At 37.0% G+C, this 27,606-nt stretch overlaps 1 protein-coding gene across 13 annotated transcripts in view; it reads left to right on the forward strand.

Annotated features, from left to right (window-relative positions):
• The window catches only part of Mhcl (Myosin heavy chain-like), a 113,304-nt gene that overhangs the window by 60,814 nt on the left and 24,884 nt on the right, over nt 1-27,606 (forward strand). For all 13 annotated transcript variants that reach the window (XR_015537245.1, XR_015537241.1, XR_015537246.1 and 10 more), the window contains 13 exons: nt 6-170; nt 1,061-1,205; nt 1,499-1,778; nt 2,277-2,469; nt 3,142-3,376; nt 3,775-3,937; nt 5,058-5,244; nt 5,413-5,589; nt 6,148-6,360; nt 17,801-17,929; nt 18,211-18,354; nt 19,064-19,153; nt 27,025-27,144. Coding sequence is in view for 3 of the 13 variants with exons in the window: in XM_022069990.2 (XP_021925682.2) it covers nt 6-170; nt 1,061-1,205; nt 1,499-1,778; nt 2,277-2,469; nt 3,142-3,376; nt 3,775-3,937; nt 5,058-5,244; nt 5,413-5,589; nt 6,148-6,360; nt 17,801-17,929; nt 18,211-18,354; nt 19,064-19,153; nt 27,025-27,144 (2,241 nt within the window). In the remaining 10 variants the exon portion in view is untranslated. The remainder of the gene's footprint in view (nt 1-5; nt 171-1,060; nt 1,206-1,498; nt 1,779-2,276; nt 2,470-3,141; nt 3,377-3,774; nt 3,938-5,057; nt 5,245-5,412; nt 5,590-6,147; nt 6,361-17,800; nt 17,930-18,210; nt 18,355-19,063; nt 19,154-27,024; nt 27,145-27,606) is intronic.

A 27,606-nucleotide genomic window follows, 5' to 3' on the forward strand; every position in this document is an offset into this window, starting at 1 on the left:
GACAGGTTTTGTTGGCAGAGAGATCTCGAGTTGCTCGAAGACCAGAGGGCGAACCAACATTTCACATTTTCTACCGACTGCTAGCTGGTGCTGAGGGGACACTTCGCAGGGAACTTCATCTGGATAGTCTTACTGGAGAACCAAATCTGTTCATGACTCCATTGCAGAGGGTAGTAAATAACCCTTTCACTGCATACTAGATACAGCTGAAATTGATTATGTCATTTGGTTTGTATTTTGGTAGCCTTGAGTATTGAGTATTGCTGTAGACAAAAGGAAAAAGAAAATATTAATTTTAAACGTAATAAACTCTAACTGTATGAGATGTAGAAGTGTTCTGTTTTTGGAGGATGTAAATGGCAACACAAAATTAATCACTGAACTTATACAAGAATTGCTTTATACTTTATCCTGTCCTGGCTTTACCATATAGGCTTGAACAAGTGAAGAAAAGTAGACATTCATAGTTAATTGAGGTAAGCCAGGGGAGAACTGTACAGTAATTGTATCATTTCAAGATCGATGGATAATTTACAGTAATATACATTCCCACTGTGTTATACATGTCAGATATAACCTCAAAGTTTTGTACTGTTTCCATGTTTATGATCCCCATATACAGATAATTCTTATTGAAAGCTACATGTAAATTTCACAGTTGATTTACATTCTGAAAAAAGAACCGAATTATCAACATATGCATACTTTCTGGAGATTTCACATCATTTCATACTCATATATTAAATTTTACTAGTGTTGCTCCCACCTTTGAAGTTCACATGATTTTATTGTAATTAGAATGCTTGTAGCTGTGTTCATACCAAGCTTCAGTACAACTTATTATTTGGTTCAAAAATTGTTAGTGGGGGACAGACACAGAGATGGGTGGACATATGGACATGATGGTTGAGTAGGAATTTCTTTCTTTCTTCCTTTTTTATAATAAATTAACTGTGACAGAATTTTAGTGCTAGTTACATTTGTTAAAGAATTTATCTACATGTTTTAAATCATCACTAACCCCATATTGAATTTTATTTGCTTTCTTTATTTATTTCAGCATGAGGACAAACAAAAGGCCATGCTAGAGTTTGCTCGGGTGTGTGCTGGCATGCAAACTCTGGGTTTTTCTGATGTAGAAATGAAAGTGATCTGGTCTGTTCTGGCTGCAATCTATCACTTGGGGTCTGCTGGTGCTGTTAAAGGTATTGTACAATACAGTACCTACTCTATGTTGCAGTCTTTTTTAGAGAGTTGATAGTTTCAACCCAAAAATTTATCACTTCTTTAATTATATACACACACCCATTCATGCCTAGGTCTTCCAAATAATTTCTTCCTTTTAGGTTTTTGAGCACAAATTTTGTATTCATTTCTCATTTCCTCTATGCATGCTACATGACCTGCTGATTTTATTCTGTAAAAATTAATTTTTGCTATTATTATGAATATTGTTTTTCTTGCTTCATACATTGAAAATGATTTATATGCTTTGTAGCAGGAAACAGTAGCAGCAGTCGATGGCAGTTCTCCAGTCCTCAAGCAGCACAGCAAGCAGCTCATCTCTTAGGAACCACAGTTGAAGAACTGGCTCGTATATTGTTCGGGCAAAGTTCAGGTGGAATGGGCACACCCTCTACCCCTCGTGCTCCCTTCCGCACTCCTTCACCTACTGAAAGAGGACTTGACAGGGATGTCACAGGACTGGAGGCTCTGGAAGGAATGGTTGTTGGTCTTTATGGAGAAGTTTTAAATGCTGTGGCAGCACTGGTTAATAGGTGAGATTCCTCCAGAACTCAGATGTTGAAAGGGGTGTAAAATGCCATGTCATAATTTTTATAACATGCTTACATCATCTATGTATGTATATGAAATGTGTTGTTCATTATCTTAGTAATGATGGATTTCTCAACTTCAGCAGCTCTACATGCATTGTCAAATCAGAAACATGATTGTGATTGTTACCTTGTCCTATTGTCCCAAACATTTGCCTGGCAGGACAGAGTAGCAAGTGAACTTCAGTCAGGGCAGCTGAAGTACAGACCAGGAATTTAACCCAGGACCATTTCAGTACAAAACAGGAATGATATCCAATCTATATGATGTTCAGTGACAATGTATAGGTTCAGTTAGTTCAGTGTTTGTATGTAGCTCTATGTTTTATATCAGTATCCTTTCCAGACCTAATAATCAAGAATGTGTAAATAGATGTATAATTTAATGTGTGGAATAATTGAAGAGTGTGATAAATCTGTGGTTTCCTGGTTCTGTTCAAGGTCTATCTCCACACCGATCCATACTGTGTCATCACTTGTGGTAGTGGACTCCCCAGGTTTCCAGAACCCTGCATCCTGTGGCCAGCAGGGCGGTGCAACTTTTGAAGATCTATGCCACAACTACCTACAAGAACGCCTGCAACTGCTTTTCCATCACACAACTCTTGTTGCTCCAAGGGACAGATATGCACAGGTCTGTGTGGAAGATGAGATCATTGTTTTGTAGAATGTATTTTTTTGTTTTGTTGTGCTAGACATTTTATGAACATGGTACTGAAGACAAGAATTCTCATTCTCATTGCTAAAGTTCAGTCAGCAGCCTGTAACAATACTAACTGATATATTATGGCTGATGTGCCAGGAGATGTGTCCGTAAAGTGAGTGACTGTAGCTCTAGGCCCCAGACTCCTGTTGAAGGTGTAAAGCAGCCAGAGCTTGAAGCTGACTACTCATCTTCATCTAGTGCTTAGAAAATTTTCATGTCCTTTCCAAGACTTTAAACCCCTTCCATAGATATCCCAGTTTCCACCACCTCATCCATGTAATTTCCAACTTCTGAAATTCTCTTTCTTGGTTGCTTTTGCTCAACTCTTCAATATATCTGCATTGTGTGGCACTTAATTAAGCACCAGGACACATTTATAGTTAACCAAGGAAATGTGAAACAGTTTTCTGTTATGTTGAACAAATTTGTTACTGTTCTCCCAACTCTTATAGAATTTTCCATCTGTACTTTTGTAAGCACCCTTTTCCTACTTTCCCCTTTCTAGACACAAAAGTAAGTCTGTCGCCTGTTGTCTCTTATATGGATGTTTGCAGTGCATGAAATTCAAGTGTTTCTGACAGGGTACGTGAAATGTTGTAGGAACATATAGAGCTGAATCTGGATGAAGGAGGATGTGGTGATGTGTGCACTCCTGGTCCCCTTGTGTCCCTGCTAGACCGAACCTCACAGAACTCGATGGTGCGCACTTCACAGACAGACCTACGAGAGGCAGATCGCCGAGGTCTGCTCTGGCTTTTGGATGAGGAAGCAGTGTATCCTTCTGCCAGTGATGAGGGGTTCCTGGAAAGACTGTTCACCCATTATGGAGATAGGGGTATGCCTGCTGAGTTACAAAGTGTTTGTTACTAAAATCATTATGAACAGAGAATTTGGAATGTTGGTTCATTAAAAGGTTTTAAAGTAAGCTCACTTAATGATTAGTTGAGAATTTCAGAAAACTTAAAAAACCAAATCTACATCTTAAAAATGAAAATGAAACTAATTTAACTTAAATTTGATAGTGGTGTTTCCTTCTATGCAGATGCAATGTTGTGGCTTGCTTTTTTGAATTAGGTAGTGCAGAAGTTTGTTGTTTCAGTTTAAAGTTATTTAATTTATATGAAAGTTTATACAAGGAATTAATACAGAATTTTGGTGGGGAAACCTCTTGGAAAGAGGAGAGAGTGGTGTTGTAACAGGTTGTGTATGTGTGAACAACTGATTGTTGAACAGATCACCAACTGTTGCTGAGAAAGGCCCCAGGTACAAACCAGTTTATCCTACAACATCTTCAAGGCACAAACCCAGTTCTTTACACTGCTTCTGGCTGGTTGAAAGCTTCCAAAGAGAACCCCATTGTTCGTAGTGCAGTGAGTTTGCTGCAGGAGTCTTCTAGGTTGGTTCATATGAAAATTCATAGTTTAAGTATATGGTACTTAGAACTTGAAGTTAGGCACTGCGGACAGTAAAGTTTGTGATTTGGCATGATTCTGAATCATTTCAGTGTAGTTCATGTTGTTATTTGTTTTAGATCCATATTGGTGGTATTCTCCTAGCTCATTGTCAGGTTTAAGTGGCTACTTTCTGAGGGATATTTCATTAGAAAAATAAGTTCATTGATGTTGTTTAAGGAAATAATTACTCTTTTCTCTGAGAATTACTCAAAACCCATAAAAACACTTTTTGGGCAGAGCGCAGAGTTATAGAATGTTAAAATACATGACACACATAGTTCCAGTTGGACTTTAATTGGTTAAAACAGTTAAAATATTTATAAGTGCCACATTGATGTGTCCAATCTGTTAGGCCTCAGCATGAAATATAACATCACGGTATAGTTCTAAATGTTTTGATAAATGTTGTGGTATGACTGAATAATTATAACTTATAGTCTTTTGGGTTGTTGCTGGGGACCAGTACAAAATTTGTTCGCAGAAACTGAATATTGCCTTTATCAAGCCATATTACCAAATCTGGGTCATAGAGATTCAATAATTTTATATTTTCTAAAAGATCTTTATATATGTTTAGATGTGAGCACAAGTTAGGAGTATTTTGATGGAAGAGGTATATGTTTTGAATGTTTATAATGCATACACCTGACACACACACCCACATGCATGCCAAAAAAAAATCATAATGCACTGATGTTTCCATATGCACAGGTTAGCTGTTGGCAAAGTCAGCTCCATTCCTTTTATCCTTCAGTAAGATCTGCTTTTGTATGTTGTTTTTTACTAGCTCTCTGGACCTAGTTCATGGTTGTGGCAAAGGTAATTTATTTGTCATTTTTATTTTTTAACCTCTTAAATTCTAGCGTCATCCATGTCAAATACATGTTCTTTCCTCTGTATTCTTAATTCTGTCAGTTTGTCTTGTAGTGTTTCTCCCTTCAAATTCTATGTAATGTTTTGGTTTCATATTTTATCCTTGTTTGTTATGTAATACTATAGAAAGAGGTTTTGCTATATAAGAACATAGAATATTTTATGTAATTTATACTTTTATTTTTGTAGGGAGGAGGTGAATCAGCTCTTTGTCAGTGTACGAGGACTAGGTATATCCAGTGCTTTAGGGGGCTCTGTGGTAGGAATTGAAGGCACTCAATCTCTACGGCGAGCATCTAGCATTCGCCGCACATTCACCACTGGCACTGCTGGCATCAAGCGCAAGTCTGTCTGCCTTCAGGTCAAGTTCACTGTGGTAGGTGTTAACATTTCCTTACCTGCTTTCAGATACCCCTTTCGACAATAATTGTCATGATAGCGCATGAATACAGCTATATTTGAATGTACTGATTTTTCTTATTCCAGCATCTGCTTTGTTTCACTGGAAAGTGGAGGAGATTCTGTGATTCTGTGGTTGTTACAGGATGGCCTAGTGGAAACACTACGCCGAACCAGGCTGAAGTTTGTCCATTGCTTTCTCCCACACCATAATGCTGCTCTGGGTGAATCTGCAAGGTCAGGAACCCTCAAGTCAAACAGCAGTCTCACTGGCAGCAACACTCTGGATGACCTCATCAATGTACCATTAGTACGATCTCAGGTCAGTGTCTGGGAAAAATCTGATTTATGGCTGTTGCTTAATTCCTCTTATGACTGGGGTTCGATCCCTGATGGGGGGGCAGAGGATTTTTCCTCTAGCCTCTGCATCCAGACCAGTTCTGGGGCCCACCCAGCTTTCTCTCCAGTGGGTACCAGGGGTAAAGTGCGGTCGGGGCATGATGCTGACCACTCATCTCCATCTAGTGCCGAGGTCAAGAAAGATTAGGACCTATACCTCCACTTTCCCCCCCCCCCCCCCCCCCCCAAACAACCAACATGGTGTGTAGTGGAACAGCTTTACTTTTTTTTTTAATTCCCCTTAGAAATTGGTTGGTCACTATCAAAACAAAAGATACTGTGAAGTATTAATTTATGTAAATTAGATGAGAAAGTAGGATGCTTATGAATTATAGGGGAGCTAACAAAACAAGAACACACCTATTGAAGTTATGCAGTTTGAAAGGCTGTAAGTTTCTTCTTAAGTTACTTAATAATGTGGTGTGTTTGGGTATATACCACTGAAAGTTCAGTATTTCTTCTTCTGTCTATATGCCGATAGTTACGTGGGGCACAAATATTGGATGCCGTGCGACTCCACAAACAGGGATTTCCCAAGTTTCTGCCATTGTCAGAATTTCGACGCAGATTTCGTCTCTTGGCTCCTGCAGATGGCCGTCCAGCCAGCCCTGTACTTGACGAGCGCCGTGCAGTTGAGGACATGTTGCTTGGTATAGACATTGACATGGCATCATATCGTGTTGGCCTTAGTCAGGTAGGAACAAGTTGCTATTTTATTCATAAATTTGTTTTGAAATCTCCATGTGAATTTGTTTTATTACTTTTTTTTTAGTGTTGGTTTTCCTATTGCTTCTCTCATCTTGTGCTAAGAAACTATCTTTTCTTTTCTCTTATTTGTATCAATTTCTTTCTTTGTAAACATTTTTGTAAAACTTCTATACAAGTGAAGTCCAATATTATATCTCTGTACTGCCATGTTGCTGTTTAGCTAGGCCCAATACTTCTACAGTTTGTCAAAATCTAACTTACTGGTTTTAGTATGTTATCCACTAGTTATTTTTTAACATGTTCTATGTAGGTTGTAATTTTTTTAGAGTTACATGTTCAGAACAAGGAGGAAAGATTGTGAAAATGAAACAGCATTACCAGGTTCTGAAGTATATTTGAGTGTCTGATTTGACAAAGTGACAGGACCCATGTTACCATGGCATGGCACGGCACATATGTTGACTTGTAGATGGAGCAGAAGCTCTTCAGATATGGAGTAACTGCAGATGTATTGGATAAGAAGTCATGGACAACTGACTGACAGAGGGTGGTCCTGCAGCATTTGGGTTAGGTGGGGGTTAGCCTCCTCACTCTAGAAAACCAGCTTGTTATGAAATAATACACAGGGCAAGCTGTTGTGAACATCGTAATTTTAATTTTGTGATTCTACAAATGGCAGGGAGATTCATAAATAGCTGGGCATACTGTCAGCTCATCAAGGAGGGCTCTGGGGCATGGAATTGGAATTTGAAGAATGCCATTTTAAACTACATGATAGACTTTATGATATTGACATTTAATTAAGAAATATGTAGCATGTTACTGTAGAACTGACTTGCTCATTACATAACATTACCAATTTCATCTGTTGAATGATTTTGCTTCCCACCAAACTTTCAATTGAGGATCCACATGAATGTGGGAGGTCAGTCATGAATTGGCGTGATCAATGTGAAGCCTTCACAGACAAACAATTGACAACCATCCTCTTCCTTCCTTGCTTCAAGGTTTACCATTTCCTGTTGCATTTAGGTTTTGTTACCGCTATTGATGCCTGGCTGTTACATAAAGCATTTTTGAATCAGTATTACTATAATTGAGGCCTTGGCTAAGCTTGGGGGCAATATTTCTAGGTTTTATTGAGATTGATGTTATGCATTGGAACTATTGACCCATTCTTCAAGCCACGTTTTATTATTGCACAGGTATGTGTAGGAGTAATGCCCCAAAACTGTATTTGGGAGATACCCAGTTTGAATCTCTACCTTGTTTACTATCTATGCTGAGTGATGTTTCTGTTTGTTTTCCTCACTCTCTTGGTGGGAATGCCATTGTAGTGTTTTAGATAAGTTACATAATCATTACCTCATTACCATTGTGATCGTCTTCCCATCTTATTTAATGTAGTCCAGACCACAACCAACATATCAGTATGAAGATTTCTGTCTTCTGGGTTATTGCGCTGTGTAGTCTGGTCGATGTTAACCAACGTTTCAGAGGTCATACTGCCTCCGTCATCAGGGCGATGAATATGCCAATAGGGTGTGAGGAGTTGGATTTTATAGGCAGGGAAGTGAAAGGTGTAGCCTGCCCCGAGCCAATGGGAGCAGGTATGGGAGTGGACCAATGGTAGCACGTGGGCGAGAGTGGGAGAGGGAGAGAAAGTAGAGAGAGAAAGGTGAGTTTAGTTGTATGGATAAAGGCCCTGAAAGGGGCCGAGTTAGTGGTCTGGTTGGTTCTGGCGGCGCACTCTTGCTCGTTCTCGGAGTCCTCGGAGTGTGTGGATCAGAGGCTTCCAGGACCGGCTCAGGTGAAGTCCATCTTCCCTGTTAAAGTTATCAGGATGAAGTTCGATCTCGATGGCTTCCCTGATTAACCGATCCATGTAGCCGGTTTTTGAGGAGAGGATAGAAGTGTCCTCTAGCTGTATCTTGTGCTCCAAGTTGAAGCGGTGCTTGGTAGACAAACGTCTTCATTTAGTTGTAGAGGACTGTAGTTACCATGACAGTGTTACTCCAGGTCTAGCAGTGTAGATTGCCTTATTTAAGTTTAGTAAAACATTCAGGCATACTCATTTAACTTTCTGCCATATTATTGTATTTGAATTTATTTGTGTGCATAAGGAAGCATGTGGCTGCCTTTACCCTGGGGAATGTCCCCTAGTAAGTACCCTTTTGTTACAGGTGTAAATTTGTAAATTGACCCCAGAGTAGTTTCAGATATTAAGACAAAGAAAGAAGTTCAGTGTCTGTACTAGGAATCAACTTGCAGATCTCTGGAACTGTGTGCCACTGGTTTAATGACTCATCTATCACAGCTGACATGAGGCAATGAATCTAATAATCAAGTCATGCATTTTACTAATTTATCAAACTTTCATGTGACATTAAAAAAAATGATGTAGGAACCCAAATAGAAGGGTGACATTTACTGTATTTCAGCATTTCCAGAGAAAAAAGTAATTGTAATACGTTGTTTCTCCCTCTCTCTCCCCCCCTCCCCTCCCCTGAAAGAAAGTATAGACAGTTTGATACAGAGATGTCATGTGGGATGTCCAAAATGGAGGAAAGAAAACAGAGCTTTCAGAACATAACCATACAGAAAAGTTGAAGAGAAAGATTTAATTTTGGTGAGCACAGATCTAAAATTGTAGCCTTTGTGAATGGTGCATTGCTAAAAAAAAGCAAAAGATAAGTCCAAGAAACATAACGTGTACATAGTGGCATGTATGTAGCTTTTAATTGTTTGTACTAAGTGAAACAGATGACTGTCAGTTCTCTTCTCAAACAACACATAATTTAGAAGTTTAGAACTTTTAATTTTGTGATTCATCAGCTGAAGTCTGTTAGAAAGTTTGTGACAAGATTAGGTCTAATTTCATTATATTGATAGGAAAAATTGCTTGCTTGATCACTAAGTCTTGAAGCTGTGTTGGGAGAATTCTCCTCAACACTCAAATGCTGCTATGAAGTTTCATTCTCATTTACATATGCACAGGTTGAGGGGAGGTAAGCAACAGTTACAGAACCGGTTCTGCCTTATTATTTTAGGTAATGCACTATGTATAGTGTAGCCTTCTCCTTCATATTTAGCCTTCCCCTTGAAGGTGTCAGCTGATGTGGATATTAGCAGCAACTTTGTGTCAGCTAAAAAGAAAATAAGTTGACAGAACCACAGTAAAGAGAAGTGTAAGAATAAAAAAAACAAGTAGCAAAGAAGGAAGGTTGTCATTTCACATGGAAAGTAGAGGGTTTTTATGTTTTGTTTCATTCAGTGGAACCTTTTTATAGCAGATGTATCTGTTACAGTTAAATTGTAATGAAAGTTTTCTTTTGGTTCTTTATAGAGAAGTTAGTCTGCCCAGTATTCTTAACATTCTCAAGTTTTTATCTTGGTGGAGATGAAGGTTCAAGAAAAATCTGCACACATATCTGACCAGGGATTGAATTCAGAATCAGTGTCTTGCCCCAAGACAAATCATAATATTAATAATATATTTTAAAGTACTTTATTTTATATTAGTGAGAAAAGATAGGCTGATGGTTATCTTCTGTGAAAACAATTGAAGGAATGTAGGTGTCTTCTTGTCAGATTCTGTATATACTAGTCTGTGCTTGAAATGAGTATCATGGAGGACTAGTATAGCCTGTGTTGTCAACCAATAGTTTAATATCTGGTTTTATCATACTGTGTAAGATTCACATATTACTAAACTCCAAAACTTTATACTTGAAGCATCTCTTGTTTTCCACTTCTTATATCTTATAACCTCTTTAAGAATGTTTTCTAGTGACCAACTTTTAAAACTTTTTAATTAAAAAAATATGAATTAGGCAGAGGTTAAAAAAAGGGAAGCCAAGACCAAACTTACAGGGAAGAAGAAGAAGAGGTTAAAGAATTGGAACTAAAAATCAGAATTTTTTAGCATAAACATCTTAAATGTTGAATTTTCATTGCTGGTTGTCATGGCAAGCATTTTTATGTCTTTACCACACTGCTTGGAGAGTAGTTCAGGGTTTCATAAAATAAATACTACCTTTTTGATGCATACAAACACATAAGCTATTTATTAGCAGTGAAGAAAATGTCAGTGAAACTTAACAAAGCACAGTACATAAACAATAAAAGAAAGAGTGCCAGGCTGTTGCACCAACAAACATGACAAAGCACATTTCCACTTAGAAAAAATAATTTCAGCATGTCAGGAAGTTCTTTTGTTCTGGTACAGTACTTGACCCTAGTTTGCTAGTGGTAATTATTAAAGATGTTGCCTCCACCTTGGCTTAATGCCAGAGAAGGGCCAACAGGAGGCAATGACCTGAAGAAACTGGTAGTGAATACCATTTAAGGTCCAGCAATATGACCCAGGGTGGCACCTAGTTAGTACCGTTATTTCTGCATTGGCAGCTTTCATAGATTAACACAGGCAGAATACCTGCCTAATGGAAACTTTGTGGTCTCTGTACTTTTTTCTGACACTAGTCTACAGTGCTGTGCTATATCAGAATGTTTTATCTCCTAATGTATCATTACACTTGCTTTGTAACTACCCAAAGATCAACACACTACAGCTTGAAGTAGGAGTAAATATCTGGTGATCATCTCTGTTATTGGTGGCTATGAAAAATAATTTCAGTGTTAGCCTTGAGCCAAGTTCATGATACGAGGTCTTGTGTCTTATAACAGACTTTGACTCTTGTTTTGGACTGAAGATGGCAGAGTGTGATAAACTTAGTTCTTGTGACATGTCATTGTCTTATGCCACTCAGTGACCTTAGATATGTAAGTCATATTTGCCTTCCTTTCTTTAATGGTATTATTATGATAATTACACATCGATGCTATAAACAGAGTACAGGGTATGTAAGAGCATTTGGCAATTTAAGAATGAATGAAGAGCTTATTTGACAAATTCTTTGACTTCTTCCTTCCTGGTAATTTTATATGATTCTGTAAACAGTGTATATGAAGGCATGTGTTTTTGAAAGGATGAGTGTAAAAAGGTGTACTGTAATAGGATATTCATGTTTTCCATACATGTTTTTATTGTTTTGCATGCCTCATTAGTCTTGATGTTTATTTGTTGTGTATGCAAATGTGTTGTTAAAAAGGCATTTACACAACAGATAGGACGTGTCACAAAACCAAACATTATTTTTCTTGGAGCTTGTTAAATATTGATCAAGATATTATGTATCCCCCACCTTTTCACTTGAGGATGAAAACAGATGCAGTTTCCAAAACACTTGTAGTCTTTTCAGAATACTGGACAATGCATAAATTCCAGAAATCTAATAATAGTGATCTTTAGGTGCCAGTACATTAATCTGTTTTTCTTTCTTCATGTTAATGCATATTATATGAGTCTCGTGTCTGATTAACATTGTCACACATGTCAGCAGATACATGGGTCAATTTTAGACCAGTATAATTAACATCATAGCTGTGGGCCAAGATTGTGGGTGGTGTTACTTAAAGTGGACCAACAAGAAGCTTCCTGTGTTAAACTCTCTGGGGCAGTGCAGTGTATATGATATGATTATTACACATGAATTTAAAATTGTTTTATTGCATAGTATGCAGTTGTGGTTTTAATTTAAACTTTACAGTCCACAGTTACTGTATACTTAAGGGCTGTTCAAAATATCTGCAGTAATTTAAAGGAATTTGGTACTTTGTTGGAAGTCCTTATCTACTTACCAGTTATGATTGTCTCATGTATATACACTGTGCACTGTATAACTGATGTGGTTGAAGTCACAGTATTTTGATTCTCATGTTATATTCTGCTTCTGATTATAATAATGCCTGTAATATGATACTTGTGGATTCTGTGGAAGTCATATTTATTCCAGATTCAGTAGTCCTCTTACATGTTGTGGTTTCTTTATCTTCTCAACATGGTGCAGCACCCAAACTACCCTGCAATGAATACATAAACTAACTGAACATTGACTCCCTGTTCATGATGCTTCAGCATGTCCGTTCGGATATGATAAATATATAGAATGTTTTCTGCGGGGATGGGAATTTCTTTTTTGTCACCATGTGTATGCCCATTCTGAGGCTCAGCCTGTCATATCCAGTAACTGGGGGACAGCTTACCTCCATCTAGTGCCAAGATACATATATATGAAGTGTGGGATTTTATCTCCATGCCCACTGTACACTTTTGCTGTGTTATGTCTAGTGTAAGAGAGGCCTGAAAGACTGAGACAGCTGTATACTTTTCCCTGCTCATGACCTCATAACAGTGTTTCTTGTTATGGACTATGCCATCATATTAAGGTATAGTTATATTAGAAACTGAATACAATGGCATGCTGGAGACTGAACCACTAACATACATTTTTTGAATACCAAAGTGTACTGTTATCACAATGTATAATTACCACAACATAAAAATGAGGTCCTGGTTTTGGCAGACTAACTAAACAAGGTATCCCTTGCTATGCAATTAAGTATTCATGGCACATATCAGGTGACTGTTATTGTTCCATGCAGCTATGAGAGTACTATCATAGGAATGTGTTATATATGACAGTCCTACCATGGCCTGTTGTTTCTTTATTTAAACAAGTAGACTTGGGTAATGTGGGATCTATATGGAATGTGTAAATGATTGCATAATGAGGAGGTCAGTTATGCCCATCCCTCTGTATGTATGTTTGTGCTCTGAATGGATTACTTAACTTGATCATAATTTTGCTGTATTACTTATTGCTTTTGATGGCAAAGTACATTTTGGTTTGTTCATTGGTTGTTGAGAAATGTTCAATCAACAACATGTTATTTAGTGCCAGATGAAATCAGAGAATGATTATGTATGGTGGTTGAACTGAAAGTGGATGGGAAGAAAGCAGTTATTTCAGAAACTATCTAGAATTCACATGGAGGATGAGGAAATCTATGAAAAACTTCAGACTCTGTTGGTATTGTCCAAAGATTCAAAGTAGGTGCTTCCTTAATCAAGTCACATTAATCTATGAGCTAATTTACTTGGTAAAGGAAGTATCTGTTAACTAATTAATTTATAAATGGTAATCTGATTAAAAATATTTAATGATTTTCAGGCCTTTGAAACAGATATAATACACAAAGTGACATTTCTTGTTGTATTTAGTTACCATATGTGTAGTGTTGTGAAGCTGTGAAGTGTATCGTAAGTGATTCAGAACTACTAAAGGAGAGTGACTGCAATGTCTTATAGCAGTGACTTGAGCAGCTTATTTTGTTTCCCCAAGAAATTAAAAGCAATGAAATTCATTACTATTGTACATTAATAACAGATACATTTTTACTGAAATGTAGTTACACTTACAAAGTGGCACAGTTGCTTGTGGATACCCCTGTTTTGCCATGTCTAGTCCAGTCCAGTGAGGAGGAGTTAGTTGTTCACCCTGGGGGCAGGACATTGCAGTGGAGGAAGGCTGTTAGTTCACTGTCAGCTCTCCAGCTTGCTGCATGTCAGGTGGTTCTGTAGGTGGTTTCTCACACTTGTGTCACAACATGTAGTGGTTTGAGACCGTGTGCTCAGCACAAGTGGTGAAAGATGAGAAAGTGTGTCTGTTTTGTTGCGTGAAGGTACTTCAAAAACTGCTGGTATTTACATATTTTATTTCTGGATTTCACAAATTATCCTCAACATGAATGCATCAGCATGAAGGAAGATACCAGTAGATATTATCCAGCTTGTCAACAAAAGCCATGCGTATTTTTACCTTTGTATAATTTTGTTGTGAGTAAGAACTATATGAATTCTGGATACGTTTGATGTGGTTTATCACAGTAGTCAACAAAGGTGTTCATGTTTTATTACATAATTTTTTAATTGATTCTAAAGAAGGAAGTCCACAAACAGTCATGTGTGTTGCAGTGTATAAACAAGTGTTGTTCAAATTAAGTGTGTTAACTGGATGGGTAGTTACTGGTTATGTATTTTTAATATTTGAAAATGGAAACGGAGATATAAATATCCACCCAGAATTATGATTTCAGATATGAGTAATTTTGTGGATTGCTGACAGAAGGCTGATTGGTCATAACCACATGCTTATTTTTCAACAATTGCTACTAACACCATCCTTATTTTGTATTCTGTTACTAACAATCACATTTATAGTTCTGGCACTAGCTTTGTTTCTGTACAGTATAACCAACACATATGATCAAGTCACTATGCCTTCTCCAGAATGGGTGAAGCAGACTAACTTTAACAATGTACAGAAGTTCTTCATCAATCATAATCAGCTTGTGTCATCAGCATCAGAATCAGTTCCAGTATGGAAGAGCAAAACAAGTAACGATGAGCCTGTCAATTGTAGAGGCACAATGAAAGGGAAGGGTAATAATACTGTTTTTCCCAAGAAAGGATCAATCAGTGGTAACAGCAGCAGTGATGATTCCTCAGACAGACATGAACATGCGCCACGTGTTGTGGCTGTGGCAATGAAGAATAACAAAATTAAACTGTCCTGCCAGCCACAGGCAAGAGATGTGTCTCAAGCAAAATGTGGCAATTATGATAATTTGAATAGTTCGCTTCAGTGGACAGTAAAGAACAGTGATAGTAATGGTATAAAGTCAAATGCATCTATTCCTTCTGTCTCCCTTGAGCAAATCTTAAGAAATGGATCTTCCAGAAAAGATAAACACACTGTAGAAGAGTTCCCAGCTATTTCAAGTTCAAAGTCTCTGAATCACACAGGTGAAGAAAACCAACAAGTGGAAAAACCACTTTTTCTTTCACATGTATCAACCTCAAGTGGAAGTGTAAATAGCTCCAGCAGCAATTTATCAACTGTAATTGCAGTCAGTCCTGTTGAAAGCCAAGAAGAAATTGACCCTGACAGTAATGATACACTCTGCACAGAGAAACCTGCTGCAAATGGTGAGGCCCTGTCTTCGACAGTCATTGCAGTTAATTGCTGCAGCAACCAGGAAGGTAGAAGCCTGAATTCTCCATTGTTACCATTGAAAGCAAAAGACTTTAATGGAAAGAGTCTTGTGTGGAGAGAGATTAAAGAGAAATATATGCAAAATCAGCCTTCAGCAGGAGCCAAGGTTACAGTTAGCATTTGTTCACAGCCAGAGAAATGTAATGATAGTCCACCACCAATTCCTCCTTTGCCTGTAGCTCTTAGAAGAAAATTTTATAAAAATGAGGGGAAGATAATTAATGCAAAAATGCCTGAATCTAAGGTAGATCTTATTCCCTCTAATGTGAATGGAAAAGCCCCCTTGCTCCTAAATCAGTTATGCCTTCATCCAAAAATTAAACTGAAGAGCCTTCAGTCATCACCACCCAATTTGAGCAACCATAAACCAAGCAGAATACCAACATTCCGTCCAACTCTGACAGGTCTACGTAGTGTAGACTGCCTCGTGAGTTTGTATGAAGATGGAATTGTTGCAGAGCAAAGAAGAAAAGCGATTCAAAAGGAAGGGGAACAGAATAAGAAAATCAGTAGAAGTTTGAAGCAAAGTTGGGAAGAGCTGTTCAAGAAATATGAAGCTCTGGAAATTGAATGTGATAACATGAGTTCTGTGACCAGCAGCAGAGTGAGTGCTAGCAACCTGTTCAGCGGAAATAAGGACAGAAGTGGGAATGAGCATAACAGCAACAATTTAAAAAAAAGTAAACTGAATAACCATAAGGTCTTCAAACAGGTGGAAACGGGAAGATTGAAATCTGCACCGTGCAGTCTCTTGCACTTGAAAGGTGATGTAGAAAGTGATAGTACAGTAGCGTTAAATTCTTTGGTTTCTAGAACCAACAGTGAAATTAACTTATGCAGCAACTTGATTAAGAAATGGAAATGGCAGGAAGTTTCAAGTTATAAAGAAAATGTGGTGTATCCAAAATCATCAAAATCAGAAAAAGAGATAAATAACAATCAAGTGGTGTTGCAGCAGAGTGGAAAAGAGAGTGAATCAGTGCAGCGCAGTGGTGCTGGTGCAGTGGTGAGATTAGGAAATGTGGACTCTGGAGGAATAGGCATTGTGCGTGCCAATACTGGTCGGCAGGTGTCCACCTTTCGGTATAGGACAGAGCTGGAGGTATGATTTATATAATTATTCCTTGTTACTGACTCAAAATACAACTTTACTGCAAACTTTTTATATGTATTTATGTATTGGGTAAGTCAGAATAGCATATCGAAGTGACTGGTGGCAAGCTTGATAATCAGGGTTTATTTACAATAATATTTCTTTTCATTGTGTACAAACTAGTTCTGACATCTTTTCTTGTCCATTAGATGTCAAATTCTCTTTTACTGGAAGTAAAGCATCTGAAGTGTGAAACTCACTGCTGTAGATTTAAGTTTAAGAATGCATGGAACTCTTCCTCCAACTTCCTGTACATATGTCTCCATGGTGTAGTGGTTGGGTCCAAGGGCAGCTTTACCTGTTTTTACTATAAGAATGTGTATGTAATTGTATCCTAGAATGATGATTTGCTTCAGTGGTTTGCAAATGTTATGTATATGGTTCCATTTGTATTATGTAGGTTCAAATACAGATTTGGGTTTATCCTCATTTAAATAACATGTGGAACTTTAGGAATGCCATTGACCGGGGGTTCTCAACTCATGGCCTGCTGGTTTTCTAATAATTTTGCAATGTGAAGACATTTACCACTTTTTTTAAACTCTGCAAACTCATGATTCTGTATATCAAGTTTTTTGTTGAGCTTATGTTTATTTGGTTTACTGTCATACTTCTCTGCAGGCTTAGGTTTATATGATTTTACTTAATTTCCTCCAGGCAAATGCTGACATCAGCCATAAGAGTTTTTTCCCACTTACCAAATTATTGTTTTCTGCAGTCTATATAAACCTCATAGTAGGATTTAAATATTTTGAATTCACAAGCAAAGAGACATGCTAGAAAATCCAAATGTAACAAACTAGAACATAGCATATGATTCTTAGCTGTTCTTTGTGAGGCACCTAAATTTACCAAGGAATTCCAGTGAGGGAAATATATATTTGGATGAGATCAGTGGTAGGATCACTGTTTGGTTACATGGACTGGGGTTTGTCAAGTATGCATAAGTGTTTCGACAAAAGTTTTGTTTATCTCCCCCATGTGTGCTATGTGTTCCACACATTTTATTCTTATAAGTTGTATATTAATAGATGATGATTATAGATTTTTAAGCCCTGATAATGGATACAGTATGTTTCTCCAGAATGTTGGTTATACCTCCCAGTCCACATGATGTTATACCATGAAGTTCAACATGGACATCTTCAATGATGCAAGAACCTCATTTCTCACTTATTATTATGCAATTCTGTCTGTTTTTGTGTTGCTTCCTCTTTCTTAGGTCCAGATATTCTCAGCACTTCCTTTTCATATATCCTAATTTCTTGCTTGTCAGTTCTAAACAGATTTCTACATGACTTTGCATTGTCTTGCAGATATTCTTCCGTTCTGGTGTACTGGCTCAACTAGAAGCCCAGCGAGATGAGAGGCTCACAGATAATGTGGTTCGACTGCAGGCAAGGTGCCGTGGTTATCTTGCTCGGCGGAAACTTAATAAACTCAAGGTAACTACATTCCAGTTCTTTCAGAGTATTGAACAAGGCTTCCAAGTGTTTCATCACAAACAGAAAACTCACAGTGGCCTCCTTTCTCCCCAGTCTTTCAAATGGCCACATTCTTCACAAAAAATTTTTATGCATGTTTTTATTTTCATGTGTTTATTTAAATTTCAGTTGCATACTTTTCTTAATTATTCATAAAGTCCAAAGAAATTTTTATAAGTCACTTAATAGAGAGATTATGAAATATTGCTGAAATATGTTCCAATACTTTATTGTCTCCACAGATTCAAGACTTAGCTGTACGTTGTATCCAGAGGAATGTGCGCAAGTTTATGTCTGTACGTGACTGGCCATGGTGGCGGCTTCTTGTAAGGGTTACACCACTTCTCAATGTGCATCGCACAGAGGAAGAACTGAGAATCAAAACAGTGAGTAATATTATTTTCTTATGCTAATGTTTTAATATGACCAACAGATATAATTTATAACTTACATATTATTATAATTATTATTTATTAAACATGTTATTGTTATAATATCTAACATGTTTTGGGAAACATTATGCAATCATCAGGTGTATTTCCATGTTAAAGGTATTAAAAGTTGACAGTATTCGAACATACTAAATATTGGTTGCTGTTAGCATATTTCCTAATATCTAATTTAAAATTAGTTATGAGTATCTTGGATATTTTTGCTCAATTTTCCCTATTATAATATATGCTTCATTTCATTAATTTCTCTTCATTTCAATTTGTGTACTCTAATAGGTTTGTTTGCTGATGATTACTGACTCCTCTGCTAATGAGTATGTTGTGTGGTGATCCTGTATTTTCATGTTTTGTGTCTCTGTCTGTAAATATAGTGTGGTAGTAACAAATCAGTATGTTTTGTATTGTGTTCATGAAATACTGTTTGTAAAAAGATAAAAATATTTTAGGAAGGTCAAATTGTTTACAAAAATGACTTAAACTGAATATAAATTAATCTGGTTATTTCATGTTTTAAGGCAAACTAAGCAGCCAGGCTTTGTTCATGTTGGAAATTAGTTCAGTGTGCTATGAGCTGTTCAACATGCACTTTATGTGATATAAAACATTAATAATAAGTAACATCATTGTCCTCTTATGTCTGCAGGAAGAACTGGAGCAGCTAAGGTCCAAGGTGGAGAAGTTAGAACAGGAACGAACTCACCTCAAACATGATAATGATCGACTTGAAGCTAAGGTAAGTAGTGTGCATTTATTAGTTTGAACAGTTTTATAAATATTGTTGTTCCACAAAAGGCTGGGAATTTCTTGACTAGGTGAGCATGCTCTATTCTTCTCAGGAAGGAGTCTATACCATAGAGCTAGTTTAGTTAGCTTGAATTAAACCATTGCATTGCATATGTATACCAGTTATCTTGCAACCAGTGTTTGGCTGTAAGCTGACCTGAAAGGTTGTAAAGGCAATACATGGTCCATCTTGCTCATTGATAACCAACTTGCAAGTAAAACTAGCAGTCAGCACCTCATTGGCTTATTTCAAGCATGCTCAGGCTGCCAAGTAATAATAGCCGCATGGAAGCCATCTTCAGATGAAAGCACGGCATGCGTAAGAATAGGTGATCAGTTTGTGTGGAGTATATTTGGGCAGGAAGCCCAGTGGGCTGCTACACTGTATTTGTATGCAGGGCTGCTGCAGATCCACTCTGTGATGTTGCACTTTTCTCAATCTTTATGACCTGTTGGACAATTTGGTGATAGAACGATTGGTTTTGGTTTCATAGTATCAGTCTATATGCACATCAGTCCTGCTAGCCAATTTTTAACCAGTCTTTTTATTTATATGGAATTTGGTATGAGTGCCATGCTAGTTTCCCTTCATGTGCTTGGAATAGCTCACATAGTAAAGTGAATGGCTACTGGTTACATTACCAGGGTACAGTTCTTGTCAAGGTCAGGGGTTTCTGTAATTGTCATCATTAGTTTTACTCAAGGGCCCACCCAGCCTTCTATCTAATGGGCACTGTGATTTCCATTCCAAGGGATAAAACAGCTAAAGTGTGAAGCTGACCACTCACTCCGATCTAGTGCTGAGGTCAAGAATGTTTAGTGTGTTATGTCCATTCCCTTTTTATAATTGTGGGGTCTTAAGAACAAGGATAACTTTATACCATTTGAGTAGCAGTAACAAAATTATTGCTCTTCTAACTTCAGAAGTGGGATCAACACCAGCATTAGGTAGTATAGGACACTGATGTGTTGTGATCTTTAAAAAATGTGCAGTGTTAAAGTCATTTTTGTATAGAACACACTGTAATGGTGATATGTTGATTGCACAGAATCTGTTCACTGTTCTGTATGCTAATGAGGACTGATGTATCACTGGATTACCAAATTTGGCAAGTTTTCCTCATAAATATGTGTACCCATTTTGTATGAAATACTTGATGTTTTGAAAATTACAAACTTGGCAATGATGTGGAACTTTGAGATTATGTCTGAAAATGTTTGAGTAGTGGGAGCTATGTACAGAAGTAGATCACTAAGTTATATAACTTAATTATTGGTTTATCATTTATACTAGCCTCTTTATGCAGATTAAAAATAGGTATCATAAATGTTTCCCAGACCTTTTTCCAGAGGAAAATGGAAGAACTGTAATTAATTATTTAAAAACACATTTACCCTCAGATCGGCAGAGTAGCACGTCAGAGATGAAGTCTCAATTTAAGACTTGGGGTATAATAATGTATTGCTTGGCCAGGGTTGTCACACTCATGAGATGGTGTGATGGAGTTGTGGTGGAATGAAGCTTAACAGGGAAAAATGGAAGAAGTATAGAAGAAAAATCTACCTCAGTACCAATTTAATCAGCACAAATCTCTCTTGAATCATCCAGGAATAGTCCCTGATCTCTGGTGAGAAGCCAGTGCCTAGATACCTGAGCTATGGCATATCCTTATCATTATGTATGTGCTGTAATAGCCATCTGATGCATAATTTGAGCTAACAGATGTTCTTGGTAATCCCATGCTTTGCATTCTGCAGTCTTAGTTTTGATGGCAACTGTACAGGTTTTCTGACTTCAGTTCAATAGAAACAAACTTGTTTCAGTCTAATTTAGTGATCTGCCCAGGGTGGTGGGAGTGTGTGTGTGTGTGTGTGTGTGTGTGTGTGTGTGTGTGTGCATGCATGCGTGCACTCTGTCAAACTAAGATATAGGGAGTAGAATGGCCATCTTTTCTGGGGTGTCAGCTTGTTTAAATATAAACTGATGGCTCTTCCATCAGACCACACCCCAGCACAGAGAATTAGCAGTCAGTAAATAGCTATTCCCTTCAGCCTGGTAGCTCAGAGTTTGAACAGGAAAGTAAATGGGAACCATAGCAGTCTTTCATTGTCATTTCCTTTCTTTGAGAATAAATAGTATTATATAAAGTTATGTGCTGAATGTTGTGGCTGAGTGATTAGCACTGAATACTTAAAATTGAGAAAGTTGCCTTCCATTCTCATGACACAGAAGCCAGTTGTCTGACTGGGATGGTATTGGTTTTCCTCATTTTCTTAGCATTCAGCATTGGTTAACATTTGACTCCTTCCCAGTTCTTGCAGAATTGCATTCATAATAATTAAGTAACTTTATGATTAGTATTACAGATAAGAAGATTTTTACAGCTGATATTTAAAAGTCTATGACCAGACTAGAATGTGCTGTAGGTGATGCTGGCTCTTCTGAACATACTTTAGATAGGTTGGAAGCTTCAGAATGGAAATCCCACTCCTTAGTTATGTGGAGACATGCCAGTTAGCTAAGTTAACAATGTTAAAGCCTCATACAATCTGAGTTTCTGAGACTGTCAATACCTGCCACCCAGAAAACATCATCTTCATTGGATCATTGTTGAGTATTTTTCTCATTTTGTAGAAGCAGAAAACAAAAATACTTTGTGTGCCAAGATTATAAGACAGTCATGTCACTATTTTTATTCTGCAATTAAACTTAATTTCAGAATGTATTTTGGTGAAAACAAATTCAAATTTGATGTGTGTCATGTCAGTTTTCCCAAGTTGTAGAAATCTCACCTCATTCCTGTTGGACTATATATAGTTCTAGGGATTAAGATGTTTCTTCAAATCTGTTTCCTTATCCTTGCGGCGTGTAGTTTAAATACTTGGGCATTTTTCTGCACTGCCTGTATATACTTTTGTGTATCAATTTTTTAATTGTTTGCATGATATACATAAAATTATGTGACTTTTTGGAGCCATTTATCTGGGATTTTCATTTTCAAGTTCTTGAGAAGCTAATTGTTGTTCATCCACTCGACATTCCCCACTTTTCTGTGTAATATATGTATGGTTTATTAACCTTTTCAGCAATATAACTTGCCTCTGTACAATGTACTATCTGTATTGCTGACAACTGCTGGCAGTAACAGGAATAAATGAATATGAATAGTGTCAAGGAATGCAAAGAATGCTTTTGGAAAATATGTTTGCTTCAAATTTCAGTTCAAATTTACACTTTTGATATGAGGTTGTTCGGCATTTTTCATATGCAAAATTAATATAAGTCAGGTTTTATTCAAACATTATCTGTGAATTGAATGCTGGGCTAGAACTCAGTTTATCCTGCATTATCACTTATTAACTATATTAGTGTACTTATGTAATAAGAGTGGAGGCATGTTCTCGTTAGCAGTTGTGTTACAAATCGAACAACACTTGTCATAGCTGAGTTCATTCCTTTAAACTGAATGTTATTTCAGTTGTCTTGAAGGTGTTCATTGTACAGACAGTACAAAGAGGAGAGGTACAAGATCTTGAGTACTATGTGCTTACTTATAGTGACAGACTACTTAATCCTACCAATTGAATATTTTAGTAGTGTTTGTAGAAATCTCTGTTTTCCTTTGAATAATCTGAAGCTATCATCAACCTTACGCTATAATCCATCTCACACCACTTCACAATAAAAAGATATAAGCTCAGATTTATATTTTGCTGTCATAGGTACTTCAATTATTGTTCTGTTCCATATTGCCTTTTGAAGGTTACCAAATAACAGCTGTGTTGAGATTTGAATTTTTTTTTTAATTTTCATATTTTTTTAGTTATGATGCCTTGTTGTCTTGTAGGTAATAACCATCTACAGGATTACATGGTGTCATTATGTAGAAGACCATAATTCAAATCACCTATAGACTTGGTGCTTTAATAGACAATTACAAGGGTATTACTGTCAGAAACAAATCTGAGATAGCCTAAAACATTGCATGTGTACCGGAAATGCTTACACATAGCTCACATATATCAACGAAATGGGTGAGTGAACAGCTGGATTTAAATGCCCACTTAATATCTCCAGTCTTTGAATTTATTTCCATTTTTATGGGCTTTTATTCTACATCATGTATTGGGAACTTATTTGTCATACTGACTGAGGTAAAATACTGCTGTACCTTGGTACAGAAAAGTTTTAAATTGCTAGAACTGTGGCAGAATTTTAAACCAGTGTTCTTGAATTATGTGTACTGAGGAATTGGATATAGTTCCGTGGTCTTTATATTATTTATTATTTATTTAACATTTCAGGGCTAAGAAAGTCATTAGGGAGTTATTAAATTTTGAGGTTATGTGTTGAATAGTCATCAGAAAATGTTTTTGAAAACAAGAATTGGTTCTACAGTGAAAATTCATGGTTAAATGTGTTCTTTTCATAAACATTTTAAAATGACCATTTGCCAAAGTTAATTTTATGGAGTTTGGCATTGGAGTTGGTATTTTTAGCACAGTTTGTATACTGATACATGGCTGGCAAGTTGCCCTGCGTTCAAAGAGAATGAACAGACAGGTCTGCTGAAAATTGGCTCAGTAGCATCAGCACTCAACTCCTGGTAAGACGGGAATGAGGGAACTTTGCCAAGTGGGGGACATACACAGTGAGGAAGATATTACACCAACTAACAGGGCGTGCTGGATGGTACATGCCTCCATTAAACATATTAGTGGTGGCACTGGAATGGATATTAAGTTCTTAAATTGATGGATTAACAGGTGGTGTATGTGTGAAAGAATGTTATGTAATATTTGGAAGAAAAGCAAGTGAAACATGAAATCTCAAGAAGAATGCAACTGCAGGAGTTAAGTGACATTCTATGGTAGAATCGGGTAATACACTGAAAGTACAGGACATTGTTAAATGAAACAAGGATGAAGTAAAGAGTAATTAAACCAAAGAAGTGATAATATTGAAGAATGTTACTTAACAATGGATCATGTGATGGATATAGTTTAATTTAGCTGAGGAGTTTTAAGAGCGCTAAAATAGTGAATCATTAAAAGATACAATTACAAAATGTTAAGTTATCTCACCTAATCATAGGGTGTCATGAAATGTTAACTTATTTTATAACTGATGTTGGATAAAAAAATTACTGTGTTTTAAGAGTAACTGCTTGGACATCTGAAAGTATGTTTCCTGGCAGTTCTCGGTTTGGTGCTGGAATCGTTGACAATAATAATGCCTTCCCCACCAGTTCTACAGTCCAGCCTCGAAGTAAGCCCCTGCTCTTGCCAGTAAAGCGAGCATCAGCCACAGGAAGTACACCAAATAAAGCCAACATTACCAGAAGCCCATTTTCTGGCATTCTTAATAAGGCAGTGGGTATAACATCCTCATCACCCTCAAGGACACTTTCACCTTCAAGGATCTTTTCCTCTACTAGAGAACTTTCTCCCAATAGAAGTGTCTCACCCACAAGGGTATTTTTCCCCACCAGAGGAGTGTCTCCCTCTCGCATGTTGTCTGCAACAAGGGACAAAGCATTTTCACCAACAAGAGAATACCCTTCATTCAAAGTGTTTTCATCATCAAAAGATTTTGTTGCAAATAGAATGATATCACCTAGTAGAAATGTGAGACCTCCTTCATTAATATCATACCGGAGTCATTCTCATAGTCATTCACCCTCACCTATCAGTTGTTCAAGTAGATCTTATTCTGCATTGAGTACAGAGACCAGCTTTCCAAGACGAATGTTTCCACAGACTAGTGCCAAAATAAACTATACAGATGAACTGGAGGGAAAAGAGGATGCTCCAGTGGTTTTTGATGCAGGAATGAGTTTTGTGATTGGTGTCAAGAATCAGACGGTAAGACAAAAGTTCAAACCAAGGGCTGCCCATCTGCATTCTTCTACAGCATCATCTACTCTCTCCTGTAAGATCAAGGACTTCCTTCACAGGACAGATCACATGATGGAGGAATGGAAAAGGTTAGGCAAAAAGGATCTAGATATGCAGTCATTGGCTGCACTTCCTGACAGGAACGGAGGAGACTGCTACACTGGAAGAAGAAGTCGCAGTGCTACCAATATTCTTATCAAAGGTTTCCAGTTGTACAGCAAGACTAACAGTGCCAGTATATCATGTGTGTCTGAAGGAGACACAGTTTCAGAAGTTGATGAGGTAAAGTCTTGTGGGCTGAAGGGCTGAGTGTGACATCTGGCAAAGCTAATACTGCAGCATGTTTGTTTGTATGTTTTTCCAAAGGACTTCTGTTATTGACTGCTACTACTTGTATTTGCCTAATCTTTGCAGATATTTCATTTGGTTAAGCAGTATATCTTTATGTTGTGTGAAAATACAGTGGGAAATTGTGACATAGACTCTTACTTATTGAAAATTGTGAGCAGTTAAATTGATTTTCAAATGCCCAAGTATATTTATAATTGTTTTAAAATATAGTATGCTATGGAGATACTACTGCTTAACCTGCTAAGTACAGTTTTCAAAATGTTGCTTAAAAATTAACATAATTACATTTGCAGGTGTTGATGTTTTCTGTAATACTGGATGTACGATGTGTCATACAAATGGGCTATTATCACTTGCCACCCTTTAAAAGGAGAGAAATATGCATTCTTCAGTGTGCCATTCTGTACCTTTCTTGTTACTTTATTTTATTGTAATTTCAAAAGATCCACATTACATTCTGGCCAGACATAAAGGCTGTATTGTTGAAAGTAGTGTGAATAGATCATAATCATGTGTTTTCTTTATTAAAAATATGTAACTTACAATACCTAGAAGTAACTCAGAGATAATAATTAATAAGAACCATGATACAATGCTGATGTCCTGCCTTATACCACATCACACAAGCCTTTACATTTAAATCCACTTAGTTTATCTTTTGTAATATAAATAATGATGTGTGATTCATACCATCATTCATGACTCAGTGTTTGTTACACTTAATAGTGTTATGCAGATTAGTAATTTCCTTTTCCTGTTTTTTTAATATACGCAGATTTAAATTGTTTTTGTGTACTAGTATAGTAGCATTGCTACTGGGAAAAAATCTTATTGTTTTGTGTTCATTTAAGATAAAGTGAATAAGTGCAGCGTAATTTGAATGGAACCAGTTTTATTGTTTCTGTAAACTAAACTTTAAAAGAAGCTTATGTTTTGACATAATTTATATATTTACAAAGGAGAAGAAATAATTCAGCATTGTACCTGAAAAAAGTTGGGGGATGATGGGTAGCATGAATTCTATTCTATTTTCCATGAATCTTGTTAGGCAAAATTTGATATTGGTACTGCAGATCAGTCGCTAGTCTGTGAGCTGAGATTTTAACTCATGATGCCTTGTGTATGAAGCAGGAGTGACAGCCACTGGGTTGTAATATTTTGCTTTTAAAATCTAAAGTGTAATTAATTTTGCAACAGTTTATTTGAATCAGAACTAGCTGAATGTCTTGGTCAGTGATGTGTACAAAATTGCAAAGAACTGATTTGGAAAATTCCATTGTAACATACCTTTCCATTTTTTATTTTAAATTATTTGAAATGCTATGTGAGTAAAATTATCTGTATCAAATTGTAAAAAGCATAATACTTTTCTCCCACATGAGCATATTGTGCTGCTGTTAGAAAAACACTAAATTATAGCCTAAAAATAAAGCCCAGACTTTCAGAAAGTTTTATATTGCGGTCATAACAATCTTAACAGGTTTGAACTGTGAGAGGGACAGTTCTGTATTAAGTGTGTGATGGCGCTTACTAACTACTGCATGTTTTTGTTGATGTTGCTCCTGTGTGCAGCTAAGTGAGATCACAGCTGATTTGGCAGAGGAACATTCTACCTCAACACTTGCCACGGAGCGACTGGAGGCTGAGACAGCCGATCGGTTGAGGCTGGAGAAGGAGCTGCAGGATGTACAGGTGAGTAACTATTCCTGTTCGTTGTCTTGTTTTCTTGTCCCAGCTTCATTTACAGGCCCTGCCCTCATGGTGTATATCTATTGTCAACTGTAGGTTTCTACCACAGGCCATCATTGTATTCAGTATTGTCCTGTTATCAGTAGAAAAATGAGAACTCCACTTTCGGTGTGTCAATCAGAATTTTGGATTTCTACTTTGACCCTAGAGAGGCAGGCAAAGGCCAGGATGATCAGAGACTGGTGCCATAAGCCACAACTCACAGCAACATGTATGTCATGTGTTTCAGTAAATTCATGATAGAAAGTCTTGAATTTTTTTAATAATGATAATGGTCCTTTTGTAAGTCATTGGAATATTATAACATCATATATACAGTAAAAAAATGAGAGAAAATATTTGGTAATCAGTTAATCAAAATATAAAGTGAAAACTTTCTTGTTCTTTAAAAAGATAGCAAGTTAT

Source organism: Zootermopsis nevadensis, unplaced genomic scaffold (genome assembly GCF_977971745.1).
Source record: "Zootermopsis nevadensis isolate Lab colony 2312 unplaced genomic scaffold, Znev_1.0 Znev_ptg000027l, whole genome shotgun sequence".
NCBI lineage: Eukaryota > Metazoa > Arthropoda > Insecta > Blattodea > Termopsidae > Zootermopsis > Zootermopsis nevadensis.